At 39.0% G+C, this 22,478-nt stretch overlaps 1 protein-coding gene across 1 annotated transcript in view; it reads right to left on the reverse strand.

Annotated features, from left to right (window-relative positions):
- Nucleotides 1-1,059: 1,059 nt before the first annotated feature.
- The window catches only part of LOC126377047 (uncharacterized), a 45,084-nt gene continuing 23,665 nt past the window's right edge, over nucleotides 1,060-22,478 (reverse strand). The window contains exons 2-11 of the mRNA XM_050024670.1: nucleotides 16,847-17,570; nucleotides 11,739-11,954; nucleotides 10,264-10,517; nucleotides 9,096-9,253; nucleotides 7,562-7,668; nucleotides 6,277-6,376; nucleotides 5,686-5,767; nucleotides 4,660-4,815; nucleotides 3,354-3,526; nucleotides 1,060-2,338 (exon numbers count right to left, since the gene is read on the reverse strand). Of these exons, the coding sequence (XP_049880627.1) occupies nucleotides 2,197-2,338; nucleotides 3,354-3,526; nucleotides 4,660-4,815; nucleotides 5,686-5,767; nucleotides 6,277-6,376; nucleotides 7,562-7,668; nucleotides 9,096-9,253; nucleotides 10,264-10,517; nucleotides 11,739-11,954; nucleotides 16,847-17,360 (1,902 nt within the window). The 5' untranslated portion in view covers nucleotides 17,361-17,570 and the 3' untranslated portion in view covers nucleotides 1,060-2,196. The remainder of the gene's footprint in view (nucleotides 2,339-3,353; nucleotides 3,527-4,659; nucleotides 4,816-5,685; nucleotides 5,768-6,276; nucleotides 6,377-7,561; nucleotides 7,669-9,095; nucleotides 9,254-10,263; nucleotides 10,518-11,738; nucleotides 11,955-16,846; nucleotides 17,571-22,478) is intronic.

The following is a 22,478-nucleotide window of genomic DNA, read 5'->3' on the forward strand; positions in this document are numbered from 1 at the left end:
TGTAATAATTGTGATTCGATTTTGAGCATTACGTTAGAAAACTGCATAGCTGCTTATTAGCGGTTCTCCTCCCTCACCAATGTAATGCTCGGATCTCTAACATTACATTGCGAAGCGAGTGTTCGCGTTGAGGGAGTAAGTTTATTTTAAGTTATACCTAAATGTAATTTTCTTATCCAACGAAAAGGACGGGTCCCTTCCGTTCGACACGGACGCGTCCGACGGGTTATTGACCTTGAACAAGTTTAATCCATGATAATTACGTTGAATAAATAATTCTGATTTCTGGTAATCGACAGGCATCAAATTTATGGAACACACGTCAATTTTAGGCGGAAATTTAAAACACCCTTCCACAATTTTATAGCGGTCAATAACCTGACAGAATTAACTTGACAGCTCATGTCAAACGGATTGCATATGAGTGAGATGCCTATTTTATTCGCCCGGGTTATTCTTTCATTCTAAAATTAACAGTTGTCAATCATCCGTCCCTTTCCTTTTCGGCGAATAAGAAAATGACAGGTATAACTTAAAATAAAATTAGGTGTCTGCTAGAATCGGGGCCATTTTCTCTTTACGTTGTAATTCTCTGTCATGTTGTCATTTAATTTTATAAAATTAAATAATGTAAAAAGCTAAATTTTGGAAAATATGTTGACTCTTTTATGGTTTGTAAATCAATAAACATCAATTTTGTTTTATTTTGTTTTTTTCCAACTGACACTCCAAAACTATAAAAACCTCATAGTACATATTTAATTATATCCCGTTAGCTTTGAAGCATAGAACCAAATTATTTTTATAAATTAAATAGCTTAACAAAATAAAACAAAATACAATAAATAAATAATTTATTAAAACTATTAACAAAATTATAACAAATTTAAATAATACAGATGACACTTAAAGCTTAAAAATAAACGAATTTAAATAAAAATATTTGAATAAAATATTGGTCATTTGGACATTTTCACAACAATATTAAATAAGTTTAAAGAGAATATTTTTCTAGTAAATGCAATAGTCGACGATATACCTACAGCAGTTTAGTACATGTTGAAATAAATAAATAATTCAAATTAAGTCTACGTCATTCTATACATTACCTACGCTTACGATAAAACTTTTAAGTATATTGACAAGTATTCTATGAACAAATATAACATATTGAATGTTTCTCTACAATTGTTAATATCTATTAGTAACATCAAGCTAATGTCCTAGTGACTGGATTGATTTATATCTAAATATAACAGACGGGATGAGCACGGGCTGCGCTGTCGCGTGTGACGCGATAAATAAAACTTTGACCAATAGACGCAGTGAATGACGTCGAAGCTCGAGATAGTAGTCGCGTTGTGCGCGGTAGCATAACCATGCCAACAGTTAATGTTTTAAGTTATGGGTCACATTCAGTAAATCGAATGAATCGCCTTTTCTACTATGATTCGAATCGTCAATATAATTTACTGTGAAAAATTATAATTAAAGTAGTCAACCCGCACGAGTAACCTTTCGGGCAAGTCGACCACATAGATCCATTGTTAGTGTTAACTGGCACACGTGCCAGTTTTCATGTGTGCGAGTTACCACGTAAGCCAAATTAGCTATTCTATTTTCTAAACGCACCTACAAATTACACGCGGGCGTTGACCTCTGACAGTGCAGAAGGCGTAAAATGTCGTCTGGTGTGAAACTACTCGACACTTTTTCACCAGAACATTTATCAGACATTTTATAGAGCCGATGTAGCCCATTTGGTAGAACGCTTGCCTCTCACTTTGAGGCCGCAGGTTTGAATCCAGCAGTGGCCTAAACCGGTTGTCGAATTTCTTTTGGAATTCCTGTTTGGATCATGAATAATTATCACGTTGCCAGGATTGACATTTACATCCTCGATTTGAGGACTTTACTTACTGGAGTCGAGCATATCATACTGCCAACAAAACAATACGAAAGTCATGACGTCATGTCTCTACTCAACGTCGCTGTAAGTGTAAGAATATTTGAGCCAAATTCGAGGTGAATGTCTCAACTGAGGACAGAGTCGAAGAAGGTTCGATTTAACGTCTTAGAATACGGGTGTTAGACTAGCTACATCTCTTTCTTGCTCGTATTGTAAGTGAAAGACGGCATTCGTTTAAGACCTGTCAAACTAAAATTATGTTTTTGTGTGCGCACGAATGGGCACCATTATTTATTATAATCAGTATCGCAATTCGGATAGGTGGCGGTGCAGTCCTTCCCCTCCTGTCCATCTCTTGCAGCTTGTACGTAGATGTAGTACCGAAGAGCGTTCTTGCTGTCTGCTGGAGGAAGCAGTTCGCTTGAATCTCTGTGGAACGAATATGACAGTTAAGCTCACAACTACATTCCAATTGGTGTAGTCAAAGTCCATCGCAAGATGAACTAAGCACCCGCACTACACCGACCTGTCTACAGCAAAATGTTTTCAATTATTCGTCTTAACGGTGCTGATTTCGGTAGAAATCTCTTAATTTTATTTTAAGTTATATAGTTGTATGCTCCATACCCCCTCCGGTTGATTGAGGGGAGGCCTGTGCCTAGCAGTGGGACGTATATAGGCTGTTTATGTATATACACACAGTTAATAGCTGTTAATTGTGCCTCTTGGCAGTTCACGGAGGACCAAGACACTACGTTATCGGCAAACAGTGTAATACTTAGAAGCCCTGTATTACAAAAGAAATTTTCTTGTACAAATTACATGTTACAAGTGCCAATATTTATTTCACAAGTATATTTTACACTCCGTCTACTTTTTTTGATAAAAATACGTGCGGTTTTTTTACACGTACTTGTAACTTGTAGCTTGTGAACGTGTAGACTTGTAAGATTTGATAAACAGTGCACAGGACACTGTGATTGCACATGCATAGTACAACTGCCCGGACCTGTCCTGTCTCCCCTAAAGCGATTATTACATTTGCTAATCCATCCTGCCAGCTGCGTCAAGGCCTCGGGCGCGGCGATCGGAATCGTGTACTACTGCCGTGTTTATCAAAACTTACAAGTCTACACGTTCACAAGCTACAAGTTACTCAGAAGTTCGTGTAGACTATGTTTATCAAAAAAAGTAGTAGGATTGTAAAATATACTTGTGAAATAAATATTGACACTTGTAACATGTAATTTACATGTGTAATTTTTATAAATTAAAAATTTCTTGTACCTAATACTGGGCTTGTAAGTTTTGATAAACAGGACAATTCGGGCGTAACCATGGTAACCGTTTCCCGATCTCGATGGACGAGTCCGTGACCTTGACGCGTCGGCCTGGGTGGATTGAATATGATAACCGCTTAATAGCTATTAAAAAGTCAACTTACTTGCTAAGTTCGTTGGAAACCAGGTTGCTATACGGGGCATATTTGAATGGTTGTCGGTACAACCCGCACAACGCTCGCTCACGACACCCTCGCTCTGTCGCGCCGAATGACGTCAGAATTTTGTCAACTTTCTCCAGTAACTGACCGTAGAATTTCTCCGCTGCCATCGTTTCCTGGGATAAGTAAGACAAATAATAATACTTTTTATTATTGCGTATTGCAGACAAAAATAAAATATCCTGCGTGGATCATTAAGATCCCCTAGCCAAGTCTCTGCCGCATCCGTCAGACAATGCAGCTCGGCTATGCCACCTGGAACCGGTGTAGAGGGCACTCGTTCACTATGTAAGATAATAATACTTAGACATCATAGATTCAACACAACATGATTTGCCTTATAACTATTATAAAATTCTGTACTTATATTATACTTAATCCACTTCTTATCATGTGGGTTGTGATATGGAATACCAGCCTCATCAAACCTGGTGTCAAGGTTATGATTGGACGTGGTATTATACTTAATAAAGAAAATGTATTATATAAGTACAGAATTTTAGAACTAAATGTTGAAAGTAAAGTAAGGCTTTAGGGATAAGCTTCTTGAATTAATTTCTTGTTATTTAATGCATGATCAGGGACTGAAAATAAACTTTTAATGGATTGCATTGAATTCTTGCTTGAATATTGTACATAAACTAGGGGTATTGTGTCTCGAGATAACGTATTGAATAGTCTGTGTCTGAAAGTGTGCCAACATAATACAGTTCCTAAATCAAAATCTTATAAACTAAAAAAAAGAACGTAGAATAAAAATAATAACATAACATAAGCGTCTGACTATATCCCAATTGATGTAGTCAGAGGTACAACCATCGCAAGATGAACTAAGTACCCGTACCTCACCGAGCTTTCTGTTAAACCAACGTTATAGGTGGTGAGCCGTATCGCCGTCTACAATGATGGAGTCGTATTGGTGAAAACTGCACTTAAAATAAATTAATTATTAGCCACAAGTAATATAATGGAATATGTCATTAACACCAACCCCCAGTGCAGCAGCGTGGTGGAGTATTCTCCATACCCCCTTCTGTTGATTGAGGGGAGGCCTGTGCCCAGCAGTGGGACGTATATAGGCTGCTTATGTTATGTCATTAACAAAAACTTCAAATACTTTACTGGTGGATCACGTACTAGGAGAACCCTGTATTGCGGAGGTCCTAAACAAAGACTTGCAGTGACTTTCGAAGTCCAAAGGTGAATATGATGAACTTCATTTCATTCAAGACACTCTTCGTGATCTTACCGGATCCTGAGCCGCAATTATCTGCTGTTGCTGTTTCACCAGGTCTGTCTCTAGCTTGACTCGATTGTTCTCTTTCAGCTTGGCAGCTGATACCCGGAGTATCTCATCCCTCACTGGCGACGGTGGCGCACGCGCAGCTAGAGCAGCTGCTCTGATCTAAAATCAAAAGCAAATGTCATTATTTTATTTATTTACTTCTTCTTCTATCGTGTGGGTTGTGAGGTGGATTACCTACCAACCACCTCAACCCTGATGTCAGGGTTACTGTTGAGCCGCCAAAGGCCCCTGACATGATCCATGTAACGACTACGTACTTACATCAGTAAGTAATAACCGGGACCAACGGCTTAACGTGGCTTCCGAAGCACGGATCATCTTACTTTTTGGACAATCAGGTGATCAGCCTGCAATGACCTAACCAAACTAGGGATCACAAAGTTATTTTTGTGATATGTCCCCAGCGGGATTTGAACCCGGGACCTCCGGATCGTGAGAACAAACCTCAACCACTGGACCACGGAGTATACATAATTAACATCAGGGTATTGTGTATGTATGTATAAAATGTGTCTATTATTTTATTTTACTTATTTGCGCGCTACACTGCAGCTGTACAAATGTACCATATCATTTGCCGAAGGTTGTCTGGAAGAGATCGCTCTTAGCGATAAGGCCGCCTTTGCCCACCTTAGAGGATGTAAGTTACGCTTTCTCCGAACAAGGTTATCACAGCTTCACTACATAGTATAAAACAAAGTCGCTTTTTCTGTCTCTATATCCTTATATACGCTTAAATCTTTAAAACTACGCAACGGATTTTGATGCAGTTTCTTTTAATAGATAGAGTGATTCAAGAGGAAGGTTTATATGTATAATAAGATCCATTAAATAGTGGAGAAATACTGTTATTTTTAAGGTTTTTAATGTGATGTGGTAAATAATTTCATTTTTTCCTCAGCATTGCACCCGAACGAAGCCGGGGCGGGTCGCTAGTTCAATATAAATTATAAAGTAAATTTTTATTACCAGCGCTTCCTTTTCCGCTTGCGCAGGATCTTTCGGTGTCGTTTTTTTGTTTCTCAAGTATGGGTTCGGCGGTCCAATCGGCCTGAAAAACGACACAACAGGGAGGTTAAAAGGCCACATCGAAGCAATTCATCTGAAAAGCAATATTGCTATTTAACATTTGTTTGCATTGCGCACTTACTTTTATATGCGCAAAAATAACACCCCCCCCCCCCCCCCCCGTACTTGTTTTATAATAGCTGACTAAATGTAAAATATATCAATTCATATCTGGCGCTCAGCTTGATAAATACACCAATACATTTTGAACTATAGAAAATAACATACATACATAAACTCACGCCTATTTCCGACTGGGGTTTGCAGAGACTACGGAATTCCCTTTACTTTGACCCTGACACTTCTCTTGCTTCCTCCATATTCATCAATCGTTTCATACACGCACGTCGAGTAGATCGTAATGAACCAATAACCCGCCAAAATTAAGTTGACAGCACACGGCAAAGAGTCATTGATTCAATCACACATTAATTTTCAAAATGGCGGAAAGCAAATGACGTGTAAGTGGATAACTTTTTAAATTGTATTTACCTGTTAGGATTATTGCTGGCAGAGTGTTTTTGTCCCGGATTTTGAGCCACTGTAGGAACTACGTTGCTGTTCGCTAATTCCCCTGAATTTAGAGATTGTCCTGAAAACAATATTGCATCGACTTTATTTAAGGCAAAACATACAATAAAGAATAATAGGTACTAATAGTTACACCTACTACTAATAGTTAGTTAGAGCGGCGCGATTGTTGAAGTTAAGCAACTTTCGCAAAGGCCGGTCACAGGATGGGTGACCACAAAAAAAAAGTTTTCATCTCGAGCTCCTCCGTGCTTCGGAAGGCACGTTAAGCCGTTGGTCCCGGCTGCATTAGCAGTCGTTAATAACCATCAATCCGCACTAGGCCCGCGTGATGGTTTAAGGCCCGATCTCCCTATCCATCTATAGGGAAGGCCCGTGCCCTTCTAATAGCCATAAGCCGCTAAGGAGTAAGAGGTAGAGCGCGCGAACTGAGTTTTTTTTTTTATTAGTGTGCCCGGGGAATTCGTGCGGAAGTGCGTCTGTAAATAGCCTAAAGTGACCTTTTATTTTATTTTTTCTACTATGGATCATTTCCCTGTTATCCCGTTTTCGCGGGATCTTTTTGTGACATGTGCGCTGCAAATTACATCAAGGGCTTCGACCTATAACCAAATAATGTTTATGTACGCAGATAGCATCCGCTGCGTCTATTGGTCGAAGCCTTCGATATAATTCGCGCCACATACGGTGCGATTTCCATGCCGCAAAGATTTCACAGGTCCCGTTTTTTACAGAAGCGACTACCTACCTGACCGTTCTACCCACGAATCCTATTTTCTAATTAAAAAAATAAAATATCCTGCGTGGATCAAATATTTAGCCAGATATTTTATTTTTGTCTGCCATACGCAAAAATAATAATTAAAAAAAAAATAGTCCATATACGTCCCACTGCTGGGCACAGGCCTCCCCTCAATCAACCGGAGGGGGTATGGAGCATACTCCACCACGCTGCTTCACTGCGGGTTGGAGGAGGTATTTTTTACGGCTAATAGCCAGGACCAACGGCTTAACGTGCCGTCAGAAGCACGGAATAAACTTATTTTTTCAGACAATCAGGTGATTCAAGCTTGTAAATTCCTTACCAAACAAAGGACAGTCTCACAAAGTGATTTCGACAATGTCCCCATCGGGAATCGAACCCGGACCTCCAGATCGTGAGCCAATGCTCTAACCACTAAACCACGGAGGCTGTTCTTATTATGGATTTTCTAATTATGGATGAAATACGTATTATGGAACTTACCAGCACCAGGTGGGAAGCCAAGTCCCCATGCGTTGATTTCATTGACATCGTTTACGTCAGGTTTGAAATTGGCTATTGCGTTTCGATGTATTCCTGACGCTATATATCTGAAAGATAAATCCAATATTTTTATATACATAGGATTATCACTTCTTAGAGCGGTACACAGGTTTGGGCACGTAAAAAGAAGACCTCCAGATTATGTGGGTAATGTTATAGTCAATCTTAACATACCAGGGCTTAGACCAAGAGGACGACCAAAAACAAGATGGGCGGATGTGGTCAAAAAGGACCTGTGCACGTGCAATGTCTCCGAGAACGACACGTCCGATAGAGCGAAGTGGAAGAGAAGTACGAAGACCCCACCATCATATGGGAATAATAAATGCCAAGGAGAGAGAGAGAGCCGCCTATTGTACTTATTCTATTTCTCTTTTATTTTGTATTTTGCTTTTTCCTGTTTGTGCAATAAAGTATTTGTTATGTTATCTTATGTAGAGTTTGCAGTTTTGTTTTTAATTATTTTCAGTTCCATAATTCTATAGTCTCTGCTTACCCCGGTGGGAAATAGGCGTGAGTTTATGTACGTATGTATGTATAATTTTGCAACGAAAAGTTCTTGCTACGATGTCACTAGCGACCTACCCACGGGGACCGAAAAGAAAAATTATACGTGCTTTCACTGGAACATGAAATCATGAAATTAATGACGTCATGCCTTACTGAAGTAAACGCGAGTGACTTTCAGGCGCCGTATAAGAATATCGATTTTAGACTGAGTTCGAAGAAGACCTTGAGGGCGCCTCAACCGAAGACGGTGTCGAGGAAGGTTGGTTAACATCTTGGAATACAGGTGTAAGTATTAGAATGCAGAATCAAAAAAATATATCTCACTTAAGCAGTTCTTTTTCCGTGTACGGTCACGAGTATTAATATGTATGCACTTTGGTACCATGTCACATTAACTTTTTTGACAAATTGAACTGTAAGTCTCACTAAATGTCAAATAATGTTAGTGCGACAGAGTCCTAAAGTGGGTACATTATATTGCTCATGACTGTACGCTGTGAGACTTACAATTCTCTGCCCCCCCTAATAGGCAAGCCAAATCCTTGCATATTTTTTCAAAATCTTCTTCGTTATTATTATGAACGTCAGTGTGGTTACTCATAAATTATTATTTACTGTTTTTATATTATGTATATGTATATTTATAGATTTTGCTTATTATTAGGTATTTTGTGTGTACTATTTATGTAAGCAGGTTATATATTTATATTTTTGTATGTATGTTATATATTTATTTGCATGTATTTATTGGTAAGTTGTACTTATAGTTTGTACCCGCAATTTTTCAATTTTACACTTTTCCTCACTTTATGCTTGTCTGTAAGAAATCGCTTTAAGCGATAAGGCCGCCATTTGCCATATACTTAGTTAAGGGTTTTTTTGTAATTATTCCTTTTTTTATTTTGGTGCAATAAAGTGCATTTGTATTGTATTGTAGTTCTTTCGAATGGTTTCGCATACTTACTCGCTGCCAAGTCCAGGACCAGACAGTTCCCAATCCTGGGGGTAATGCTCGTGTGTTGCGGGGTAGTGGTCGTGGTGGGGGTGAGGGGGTCCCGCCGCGTGGGGACGCACCACTATCGTAGACTCGTGGTGGGGGTGGTGGTATGGCGCGTGTGGTGTCTGGAAATGTAGATAATGATAGATTACTATTAACTTTTCTTATTAAATAATATTTAATCCCACTTATTTGTTTATTTATCAATAAAATACCTAAAGGAGGAGCTCGGTGGCGCAGCGGTTAACGCGCTCGGTCTGCGATTGTTCAAGTTAAGCAACTCAAACAAACAAACATTAAGCTAAGCTTGTTTCACGAATCTGTGTCCACAATCTAATACTGTCTATATCTATAAAATATTTGTAACACTAAGATGGTAGCTGATGCCTATAGCACAGGCTTGAGTCTATTTTAGACATCAGCTGAAATTATTATTCTGTAACTTGCTCCTTACTAATTTTGTAACTCTAAAATTGTTGTTAAATGGCTTTGTGTGGAAATAAATAAATTTTATTATTATTATCTTTTTAAACTATAGTTTATCTTCTCTTTCGGAGGGTATTTACCAGAGACACGGGTCACAGACCAAGTGCCACTGGAAGGAGGGTAATTATGTCTTATTATTATTATTATTTTCTTGTAAGATTAATGTTATCTCAGCTTAATGCTTATTATTATAACTTTCGCAAAGGCCGGTCATAGGACGGGTGACCACGAAAAGAAAAAAAAAGTTAATTTAACGCCTAAAAAATTGGACCCTGTGAGGACGGGATAATGCTAAAGAGATGATCTTCTATAATGGGGTTGTGAGGTGAATTACCAACCTCATCAACCCTCAGGGTTATTACTGAGCTGCCAAAGGCCCCTGGCATGGCTCATATAACGACTACTTACTTACATCAGTAAGTAGTAACCGGGACCAACGGCTTAACGAACCTTCCGAAACACGGATCATCTTACTTTCGGACAATAAGGTGATCAGCCTGTAATGTCCTAACCAAACTAGGGATCATAAAATGATTTTTGTGATAGGGAACCTCCAGATCGAGGGCCCAACGATCAACCACTGGACCACGGAGACCGTCAATAAAAACATTTCTTTTTTATGTTAATAAAATTAGTGTAATTTAATTACCTTATGATGATGCGTTATCAAATGATGATGATGATGGTACTTCGTCGTATGGTAATTATTGTGATACCAAGAGCATAACTTGAAGATGTGGCTCAATGCAGGGAAGATAAACAGTAGTAACTTCAGGAACATCTTCTTGGCAGTAGTGACACCCAGTATAAGAGGCAGAACAAATATTAGTTTCAGTGCTATCAACTTGATAACTAATATTATCGCTAATGCTGCCATCAGTAACTTCCTTTTGATGTATTTCTCTGAAAAATAATATTAAATTATCTGTTACATACCATAACATAAATATAATGGCCTCCGTGGTCCAATGGTTGAGCGTTAGGCTCACGATCTGAAGGTCCGGGTTCGATTCCCGATGGGGACATTGTCGAAATCACTTTATGAGACTGTCCTTTGTTTGGTAATGATTTTTCAGGCTTGAATCACCTGATTGTCCGAAAAAGTAAGATGATTCCGTGCTTTGGAGGGCACGTTAAGCCGTTGGTCCCGGCTATTGGCCGTAAAAACACCTCCACCAACCCGCATTGGAGCAGCGTGGTGGAGTATGCTCCATATCCCCTCCGGTTGATTGAGGGGAGGCCTGTGGCCAGGAGTGGGACGTATATAGGCTGTTTATGTATCTGTTACATAACATAAACAACCTACTTACCCACTGCTGAGCACAGGCCGCCCCTCGATCAATCGGAGGGGGTATGGAGCATACTCCACCACGCTGCTCCACTGCCGGTGGGTAGAAACATTTGAGCTAATAGCCCAGGACCAACGGCTTAACGTGCCTTCCGAAGCACGGAACCATCTTTCTTTACCGGACAACCAAACCAAACTAGGGATCACAAAGTGATTTTTTGTGATAGTCCCCACCGGGATTCGAACCCGGGACCTCCGGATCGTGAGCCCAACGCTCAACCTCTGGACCACAGAGGCCGTTTAGTTCTTATGCCTATGTAACACCACACATGGAATGTAATAAAAATGATTGAGTACTTATTTAGTATCCCTCAGCGCTCCTCATTTGTCCAGCCAAGTAGTTAATGCCTTGAGGCACCTCAAAAACCTTACAATGGTGATTATTGTTATGAATATGTACAGTCGCGTCTAACAATGCATATATATGTATGATTTGAAATATTAGCTCGATACACGTTCGAAAACCTTTGCAGTCGTACTTATTAGATATTTGAAGACGTGACTATACATAGTTCTGGCCACATAATTTTTTTCCAGCTGATTTATATAGTGTCTAGGAAGTTTTTTATGAGTAAGCCAATGCGAGAGCGGCAAGGTCTACCACACGCTCTGCAGTTGTAGTCAATGTTTTCTTTTCCTACTGTGGCTGTGTCTTCTAATAATAGTTTTTTTATTATTTTCTTTTTTTTTTCTTTTTTCTTTCAATGGCAGGAGATCCCGTGACACTTTCGTACCGCCCAATTTTCTCAGCCAACAGATCAAACCATATAACTTACTGATTTTATGAAAGAACAGCCTTCCATGGCCCTCGGAGTCTCTCGGCTCGATGTCAATATGGACTAAGGCACCAGTCTTGGTCAGAGCCCTTGGTGACACCTTCAAAGTCGCCCCGTGAAAGAACAGCTCTGGGAGTTTAACTTTCATATCATGTGTTACTAAGAACTTTACTCCTTTGGAATATAAGCTGTCCGTCACTTCTTCAAACGGCGTTTCTGTAATTAAACACAAAAACAATTAAAAAAAAACAAATAGCCTGTATTATTGTAACGGTGTCAACCTCATTGGTTGACATCCTCCATCGAAATTAACATTCTGGCTGATTAGGTACAGTTCAGAATTCATTCTTAATTCAAATAATTGGAATTAAGCCAATGACAAGAAAAGCCGATGACGATTTTGATGATTATATCTTTTTTCTGGGTAGTGTTTTTTTATATTACTTAGATCAGGGGGATTAAAATGGCCACATCGGAGCAATTCATCTAAGAAAGAAATATTGCAATTTGACTTTTGCGCATATAAAAGTAAGTGCGCATTGTAAACAACTGTCAAATTGCAATATTGCTTTCTTAGATGAATTGCTTCGATGTAGCCATTTTAACCCCTCCAGTAATATCTTAAGTGGCGCAAATAAATATGTTGATTATATAAAAAATCAATTTTGAAAACAATAGAAATAGTTTATTATAAAAGGACGCCACTCACAAAAAAAGACAACAACATCATATCAAATTTCCACTAAAACAATTACAAAAAAGCAAGACGGATGTTTGTCGAAATGACCATAAGGTGGTGGTGGACGTCCTGAGATAAAAGGGCCTCACTCAGCACAAGTCGCGGCGTGAACCATCACGCGTACTTAGGTATGACATTTTAGATCAGTAATATCTTAAAGTGTTTCGATTTCCATACTAGTTTATTTCCTCAAATATAGGCACACGCCACTTAATTTTATAATTAACATAATTTTATTTAACATTGAAACTTATTTCGTTAGCATTTACTTTTCAACAGAAGATACTGTTAAATCATCGTAGAAACGATATTAATATTGTGTATAAAATCCAAAAATAAATAATTAAGTCAAATTCAGCACTAACGCCATCTATTGACGGTTGAGCGCCTAGGTAACCGTGTCGAACCACCTTAAGTGGCGCAAATAAATATTTTAATCGTATAAAAAATAATCAGGTTTGTAAAAAAAATAATAATAATAAAAAAGTTTATTTAGGTAAAATCTACGACACACATATACAATATGTTTGTGATTTTTTTGCATGTCGTAAAAGGCGACAAAGGGACAGCGTCCTGTCGAACATGATGGATCATCTGTAAGAGCGATAGGCTGACCCCCTATCATCATACGGCTTATCATTATCCACCTTACGACTGTGTATCAAAAGTGGCTGCAAATAGTTTCTTGATTATTTGTAGTTCTGCCCACCCCTTCGGGGAATACGGGCGTGAGTTTATGTATGTATGATTTTAAATATCCAATGTCAATCAATCGTTCAAGGCAAACAATTACTTCACGTCTAAAAAAGTTGTGAACCAATTTTACTATTACTTATATCTCTAATCCTCATTGTCTGTCATGCATACTTTCCTTCCTTAGACTCACGCTCCACATTCTATCCATACTGTTTAATTTCACCTTTCTACAACCATGCAATATTACACATTTTTCAATTATAAAATCGCACATTGTTCATAATAGGGTTCCTTGTCTCGACAGATTGATTTATTGCTGTTAGATAACACGTTTTAGTTCCATTTTTAAAATATTCGAATCGGCCTCCATGGTCCAGTGGTTTGAGCATTAGGCTCACGATCCGGAGGTCTATAAGTTCGAATCCCGGTGGGGACATCACAAAAATCACTTTGTGACCCCTAGTTTGGTTATAGGACATTACAGACTGATCACCTGATTGTCCGAAAGTCAGATGATCCGTGCTTCGGAAGGCACGTTAAGCCGTTGGTCCCGGATACTACTTACTGATGTAAGTTAGTAGTCGTTACGTGAGCCATGTAAGTATTTTGTAAAATATTTTATGCATGATTATGAAGAGTAAATTTTTGAAAGTGCCTCTCACTTCACAATTTCAGTAGCGCAATTGTTTCTTAACGATAAAGCGACTTTAATTGCGCATTCTGATGTATTTTTGTCAGTCGCATTGAGTAGTCTATGAGTAACCTATGAAGTAGTCTTTGAAGTAAAAAAATAAAAAGTTTATTTAGGTAAAACCTACGACACACAAAAAAGAAGAAGAAAAAAACAAGAAAAAGAAGAGGAAGAAAAGAGGTTTTTGTGGTAGAAGTCTTTCTGGAAGAACCGAAAGTGGTGTGTCAAAATCGTAGTAACTGGAATTCCGTGGTTTCTGCCAACCCCAATGGGAAATAGGCGTGATCTAATGTATATAAACGCGCTTCGCATCATTCTTCATTATATGCACTGCTGAGGAGTGAAATTCTCTACCGTCTTCTGTATTTCCAAATGCATATAACCCGGGTGCTTTCAAGGCCAGAGTGAACAGGCACCTTCTGGGCGAGCTCCATCTTAGGGCTCGTCTATGCCTTCGGGTAAGTCTGGGGCGAAGAGCAAACCCATATCAAAGGGGAAAAAAATAAAAGAAATGTCTGTAATTTAGAAATATATGCAAACAATGCGCCACCTAAATTACGTAGATATAGAAACAGTTTTGAAAATTCGCCCACCTTTTCACTGACTTATCCAGAACCTTATCTCTATAAGTCAGATTCACTCTTGCCATAACTTTTCCACGTTTTTTATCGATATACGGAAGAGTTACTTTCCTTTGTTTGTAAGTTACCTGTATTGTTTTTCTTTTTTTCTCTTAAACGTTTCCATATTTCACTCTTATCTTTTTACGTGATTCGCACACGACATTATACACAGACGCGATTGGTGATGGAGCGGTCGGTAAGATCGCATTGACTTGTATATCAATACATAGGATTGGAATACATAAACAGCCTATATACGTGCTGGGCAGGCCTCTTCTCAATCAACCGGAGGTGGTACGGAGCATACTCCACCACGCTGCTCCAATGCGGGTTGGTGGAGGTGTTTTTACAGCTAACAGCCGGGACCAACTGCTTAACGTGTCCTCCGAAGCACGGAATCATCTTACTTTTTCGGACAATCAGGTGATTCAAGCCTGAAAAGTCCTTACTAAACAAAGGACAGTCTCACAAAGTGATTTCGACAATGTCTCCGTTAGGAATCGAACCCGGAACTTCAAATCGTGAGCCTAACGCTCTAGCCACTAGACCACGGAGGATGTTACGCTGCTGAGGCTGTTGACGAATGGAATAAAAGTGCCAAACATTAGGGTGCTACCAGACCAATCGATCGATCATCGATCAACGTCGATCGAAGTTGATCGACTGGTCTGGTAACTTTAATTGATCGACAGATACTGTTCGATTAAGCAATCGATCGATTGCCAGGCGGTTGATGACAATAATCGATCCGTCGGTCTGGTAGAAACTATCGATCGACGTCGACTATTCCATTCTACCATCGATCGATGGTCGATCGATTGGTCTGGTAGAAACTATCGATCGACGTCGACTATTCTATTCTACCATCGATCGATGCTGTCGATCGATGATCGATCGATTGGTCTGGTAGCACCCTTAGACAGACAAGAGCCATGAGACAAAGCGTCGATAACGCCAACATACAGGACTGACATCCTTAAACATGCACCAGTCCTTTCGACTTTTCGAATTCTTCGAACGCACTTTCCAAAGATGTAAATTTGTTTCACTGTACCATGACACAATTCCCGACAACTACATTATTTAAGGAAGATGTAAATGTTACTTATTTTGTAGATTATTATTGGTTTATTGTTTTTATTAGTTTGTATTAATTACGTAAGATAGCCGTGGTAATCCAGTTGGTAGAATGCTTGCCTCTCACTTTGAGGTCGCAGGTTCGAATCCAGCACAGGCTTAAACCAATTATAGTCGAATTTGTTTTCGAATTCATGAATTATTATCACGTGCTCAGCGGTGAAGGAAAACATCGTGAGAAAACCTACATTCCCGAGAAATGCATCTAAGGTATGTGACCTAACCTGTATTGGGTTGGTTTTCCCTTCGTGGGTTAGAATGTCAGACAGGCAGTTGCTTCTGAAAAACCGGACCTGTCAAATCTTCAGGTTAGGTAAGCGGACCCTGTGAAAAAAGGGAAAATGCTAGGGAGATGATAATTAACATGACCGGATCTACCTATGGGCTAATTGGGTTGCAGCCCAGGGCCCCGGGGTTACAAGGGGCCACCAAATCCCGCTAAAAAGTAGACCATAATTTAAAAAAAAAATGTCTGTTAAAATATTTTTTGCTATTAGTTGAGTATTAAGATAGGCCCCCAAGTAGTTTCAGCCCAGGGCCCCACAAATTCACAATCCGGCCATGATGATTAATTAAGTAAGATAACATCACCGGCTTAGAAGGTAATGTGTTTCACTATCTAAATAAGTTCATAATATAAATAAATAAATACCTAACACCCGAACCACATATAGTTATATATTATATCCAGCGATTGGTAGTTATAGAGACGTTTAGCTCGTGACAACAAACACTTCAGGACCCCTATACAAAAATATTGTTATAGAATTCAGTAATTTGACTACCAATATCTGTTCCCAGACAGTTAATTCCATGGATTCATATTTTTCACAAACTTTCTGTCTTAAAACTGTTCAAAGGTAAATTCCGAATGTCAATCACTGTATTTGTACAGAGAAAAGTGCATGGTTGATAGTATTCAGTAACCATAACCGTTGGCTGTGGTTGATGTTAACGAGCTATTGTGTCTGTATCTTTGTGGTTACGTGGTTTCTCCGTCGAATTGGACAGTGGAAACCCTACAGTGGCTTATACTGTAAGACCCCAAGACACACAAGTCAAACTCAAACTCAAACATATCCAGTAGTCTCAGTTGAACTAAACGAATTTTTGTGATTTGTTCCCACCGGGATTCTCGCCCGGGACCTCCGAATCGTGAACACAACGCTCAACCACTAAATCACGGGGTCTGAATTATGTAATAAAAAATGTATTATCCCACCTGGTTCTTCTTCTTCGTCGATCTCATTTTCGTCATCAAGTAATCTTTCTTCATCACTACTGCCAGTACGATAGATGACATTCGCTTCTTTAGTATATTTATTTATATCAACACCATTCTTCTTGAAACACACTCCACCGCCCACGTCGATATCACCCTCGAACGCAAGTTTGTCGTCCAAATATGAATAAACGTTCTTCTGAAGACAACTCACTGACGGTTTCACTGTACACTTGTTTAATAAATTGTCCCACAAAGAGTTACCAGTTCTGAATGTCCCATTTTGGTACACATCACTAAAAAAAGATCGTCCTGCTATCGCTTCGATGATTCTCATTTGTTTTGGTATGTCTTCCACTATTGTTTCATTCGTTTCACTAGCATTGACTACGGGTACGTTTGTTGCTAATATAAACGCAAATATAAATGTTAAATCGATTTTTATCGATTTTCTACCGTTTTTTAGTCGATTATGTTTTGCGCTCTCGCTCAAATAACAATGTTCAGAAGCCATTTTTGAAGTATCACTGTTCTAAAACTGTATTTGGTATGTTTATATATTTGTTTAAAAGCAAAGGGCGTGGTCTTCATTGCCCGGTGCAGGCTGTAATTCCATTCTGTTTGGAATTATGAATATTAATGTTGGAATGTAAGCCAGTGTTTCTCCGACTTGTCTGTATTTCCGAAAGTTCTCCGCCTGCTGCGCAGGGTCTGGTCATCTCATCTGAAACAAAGAAAGTCAAATGTTTAAAATATGTATGGTTTGTATGCTTGTCTCACGTGCTTTGTCCGGCCAAGTAGTTAATGCCATCTGCGGCAAATCTACAATAAGTCACGTCAAAAAAAAAAAAAAAAAAATGGGGCACGGGCCTTCCCTATGGATGGATAAGGAGATCGGACCATAAACCACCACGCGGGCCCTGTGCGGATTGGTGGTTATTAACGACTGCTAATCTCCCTATTGGGACGTTAATGGGCTGGTGATGATGAACGACTGCTAATGCAGCCGGGACCAACGGCTTAACGTGCCTTCCGAACGAGATATGTCTGGTTGGTGAAGGGGGGCATTTTGATTCATCATCCTTTACATTTGTCGCCATTTTACATACAGACACTAATTGAACACAAAAAAACGATTTGATCCGTGCTTCGGCAGACACGTTAAGCCGTTGGTCCCAGTTGTTACTTACTGATGTAAGTACGTAGTCGTTACATGAGTCATGTCAGGGGCCTATGGCGGCTCAATAATAACCCTGACACCAGGGTGGTAATCCACCTCACAACCCACACGATAGAAGAAGAACGGAGCGAATTGCTGTACTTTGTTATGTCCAATGTGTGCTTGAGGTAGTTTAAGGGAAAGGAACTAGAGATGAGTCATTTGTGGCCTTTTAAAATACCTTTCTCGGCGTAAGCGCAGAATAACTTAGTCATAGTCACTTTTAGTCAAAGAGGCGAAGGATTGTATGCATGCAGTTTTCACTTTTATGTAGGCCAGAGGTGCTTTAAACAGTTGACTAGCAAAGTAGAGATGTGATAATAACTTACTCCATGACGTCTGGAGTAAGAAGTTGTAAGAAGTTGCCATAATGACAAGTAGGCCATTTGCGAATCCGTTGCCATAATGAGAATTAGCCCTAATGCGCCTAATTCAAATTATCGATCGATCCAATTTCGACAAAATCGATAAGTTTATTTTTTCCCTAACATGCGTGTCACGTTTGTTCGTATTTTACCAGGCTGATCACCTGATTGTCCGAAAGTAAGATGATCCGTGCTGCGGAAGGCACGGTAAGCCGTTGGTCCCGGTTGTTAATTACTGATGTAAGTAAGTAGTCGTTAAATGAGCCATATCAGGGGCCTTTGGCGGCTCAATCATAACCCTGACACCTGGGTTGATGAGGCTGGTATTCCACCACACAACCCACACGATAAGAAGAAGAATGATATTAACGGGGCGGTAACACACAGAGGGATTTATTTGTGGTCGTGCGTCTTCATGTCACTTCGAAAATATATACCCACTAGCGACTCGCCCCGGCTTCGCTCGGGTGCAATGCTGAGGAAGAAATGAAACTATTTACGACATCAAATTTAAAACTTCAAAAATAACAGTATTCCTCTACTATTTAATGGATGTTATTATACGTATAAACCTTCCTCTTGAATTACTCTATCTATTAAAAAAACCGCATCAAAATCCGTTGCGTAGTTTTAAAGATTTAAGCGTACATAGTGATATAGGGCTCGGAGACATAGGGCTGATATAGGGCTCGGGGACATAGTGATATTAGCTCGGAGAATTGCAAAGCTGAAGTGGCAGTGGGCAGGACACATAGCGAGGAGAACCGATGGCCGATGGGGCGGAAAGGTTCTGGAGTGGCGACCACGTGTCGGACGACGCTCAGTGGGTAGGCCCGCTACAAGGTGGACCGACGATCTGGTGAAGGTCGCGGGAAGCCGCTGGATGCGGGCAGCGCAGGACCGATCGTCGTGGAGATCCTTGGGGGAGGCCTATGCCCAGCAGTGGGCGTCGTACGGCTGATGATGATGATGATGAGTGATATAGGGACAGAAAAAGCGACTTTATTTTATACTATGTAGTGAGTTCACATGGCGCACTAGAACATGTGACTTATACGTAAGTGTTATATGAATAAAACATAATTAACCTTGACTGAGAGTTTAAGTTCAAAGCAATTTTGACATTATGCGCGTAACATAACGGTTCTACGGGCTACTCCAGTTTCCCCACAGTTCAGATATTCACAAAACAGTCTCTGAACTACTACACTAGGTACTAAAATTTTACTTACTTTTTTTTTAAATATGTAATTACATTTAGATGATTCCGTGCTTCGGATTGCACGTTAAGACGTTGGTCCCGGCTATTAGCCGTAAAAACACCTCCACCAACCGGCAGTGGAGCAGCGTGGTGGAGTATGCTCCATACCCCCTCCGGTTGATTAAGGGGAGGCCTGTGCCCAGCAGTGGGACGTATATAGGCTGTTGATGTTTGATGATGTAATCACATTTATAATATAATGTCGGATAAAACCTATAAATATATTGGAATTAATCTATTAATTTATTGCAACTAATTAAAAAGAAAACAAACGTAACTTATATAATAAAACACAAGGGGCAAGGTGCCCAACAGTCTGGCAGCATTGGCTCTCTGAATAGCCAGACTTACTCTAAAAAATAAATAAAATGGATTTCATCATCTCCCTAGCATTATCCCGTTTTTGACAGGGTCCCCTTACCTAACCTGAACATTTGACAGGTCCGGATTTTACAAAAGCGACTGCCAGTCTGACCTTCCAACCCGCGAAGGGAAAAGAGCCCAATACAGGATAGGTTTTACATACCTCCGAAAATGTATTTCTCGGGAATGTGGGGTTCCTCACGATGTTTTCCTTCACTGCTGAGCACGTGATAATTATTTATGATCCAAACAAGAATTCGAAAACAAATTCGACAATTCGGGTTTAGGCCTGTGCTGGATTCGAACTTGCGACCTCAAAGTGAGAGACAAGCGTTCTACCAACTGGGCTACCATGGCTTCTCACGGGATTTATACATACATTATAAAAAAAAGTGTTTAGAAAGTGGCTTACGAGGTTTTTACTAAAAGGTGCCGATTTATACCAGATTAACCAGATATTTCAGGACGTCACATAAACAGTGTACTATTCATATACTTAAAACTTCTTTTTAACTAATATTTTTTTTTAGGAACCAACTAATCTAAGAAACTCGAATTGTAGGTAATAATAATAATAATATAACGTTTATTTCAGACCAACACAAATATGTATAACAGTCCATAGATTAGTAGGTAAATAACAATTGTGCTTAATATATTAATTTATAACATTATCCCATCCTCTTTTTTTTGACGTGACTTTTTGCAGATCTGCCGCAAATGGCATTAACTGCTTGGCCGGACAAATGAGGGGGCGCTGGGGGCTCTCACCCGGTACAAAATATACCGGGTTTACTCGCTTATTACAGTAAAACATCATTTTGTATTAAAATTAGTATCAGCAAATAACTACTAGATGTCGCTGTACGAAATTAGAACGCGCTATCGAGGCATACATTCAGCAGAAGTAGGGTACCCTTATTACTTGAATGCTTTCCTAAATTTAAGATTATGCGTTAACTAAAATGTGAATTTTTGAAATCTGCGTTACTTCGTGACACTTGTTATGTTGATAACGTAGGTTAGAAAAAGAGAAATTAGAAATGTCGTTTCACCATGGTATAAAAAATCAGGGGGGTTAAAATGGGCACATCGAGGCAATTCATCTAAGAAAGCAATATTGCAATTTGACATTTGGGCATATAAAAGTAAGTGCGCAAGTTCTAATAGCAAAATGGCTGCTTTTCTTATACCACGGTGAAAACGACATATTTCTATTCTAACCTACGTTACCAACATGACAAGTGTCACGAAGTAGCGCAGATTTCAAAAATTTACATTTAGTTAACATTTAATATTTTAAATTTAGTAAAGTATTCAAGTATTAAGGGTACCCTACTTCTGCGGAATGTATGCCTCGATAGCGCGTTCTAATTTTGTACAGCGACATCTAGTAGTTATTTGCTGATACTAATTTTAATACAAAATGATGTATTCTTTATGTAATAAGCGAGTAAACCTCAGGCAACGTTTACGTTTACACAAGTATATCCATGATAAATAATGATTCTGATTCGTTTAATGCTTATGTTTATTAAGGAATACTTATGGTTGTTTTTAGAAAATGTAGTAGAAAAGTGTAGATAATGTTAGAGAGAAAAGAACTGGGGGGTTAAAATGGCCATATCGAGGCAATTCATCTAAGAAAGCAATATTGAAATTTGACAATACATATTTGCGCATATAAAAGTAAGTGCGCAATGTTATGTAAACAAATATCTAATAGCAAAATGGCTGGTTTTCTTATAACACAGTGAAAACGACATTACTAATCTAACCTACGTTACCAACATGACAAGTGTCACGAAGTAACGCAGACTTCAAAAATTAACATTTATTTAGAGATTATATTTTTAAATTTAGTAAAGTATTCAAGTAATAAGGGTACCCTACTTCTGCGGAATGTATGCCTCGATAGCGCGTTCTAATTTTGTACAGCGACATCTAGTAGTTATTTGCTGATACTCATTTTAATACAAAATGATGTATTCTTTATGTAATAAGCGAGTAAACCTCAGGCAACGTTTACGTTTACACAAATATCCATGATAAATATGTCAAATAATGATTCTGATTCGTTTAATGCTTATGTTTATTAAGGAATACTTATGGTTGTTTTTAGAAAATGTAGTAGAAAAGTGTAGTAAAAAGTGTAAATAATGTTAGAGTAAAGAACTGGGGGGTTAAAATGGCCACATCGAGGCAATTCATTTAAGAAAGCAATAATGCAATTTGACATATTTGCGCATATAAAAGTAAGTGCGCAATGTTATGTAAACAAATATCTAATAGCAAAATGGCTGGTTTTCTTATAACACGGTGAAAACGACATATCTATTCTAACCTACGTTATCTTCATGACAAGTGTCACGAAGGAACGCAGACTTAAAAAAATTAACATTTATTCAAAATTTGGTATATTAA

Source organism: Pectinophora gossypiella, chromosome 22 (genome assembly GCF_024362695.1).
Source record: "Pectinophora gossypiella chromosome 22, ilPecGoss1.1, whole genome shotgun sequence".
In the NCBI taxonomy this organism is placed as follows: Eukaryota; Metazoa; Arthropoda; class Insecta; order Lepidoptera; family Gelechiidae; genus Pectinophora; species Pectinophora gossypiella.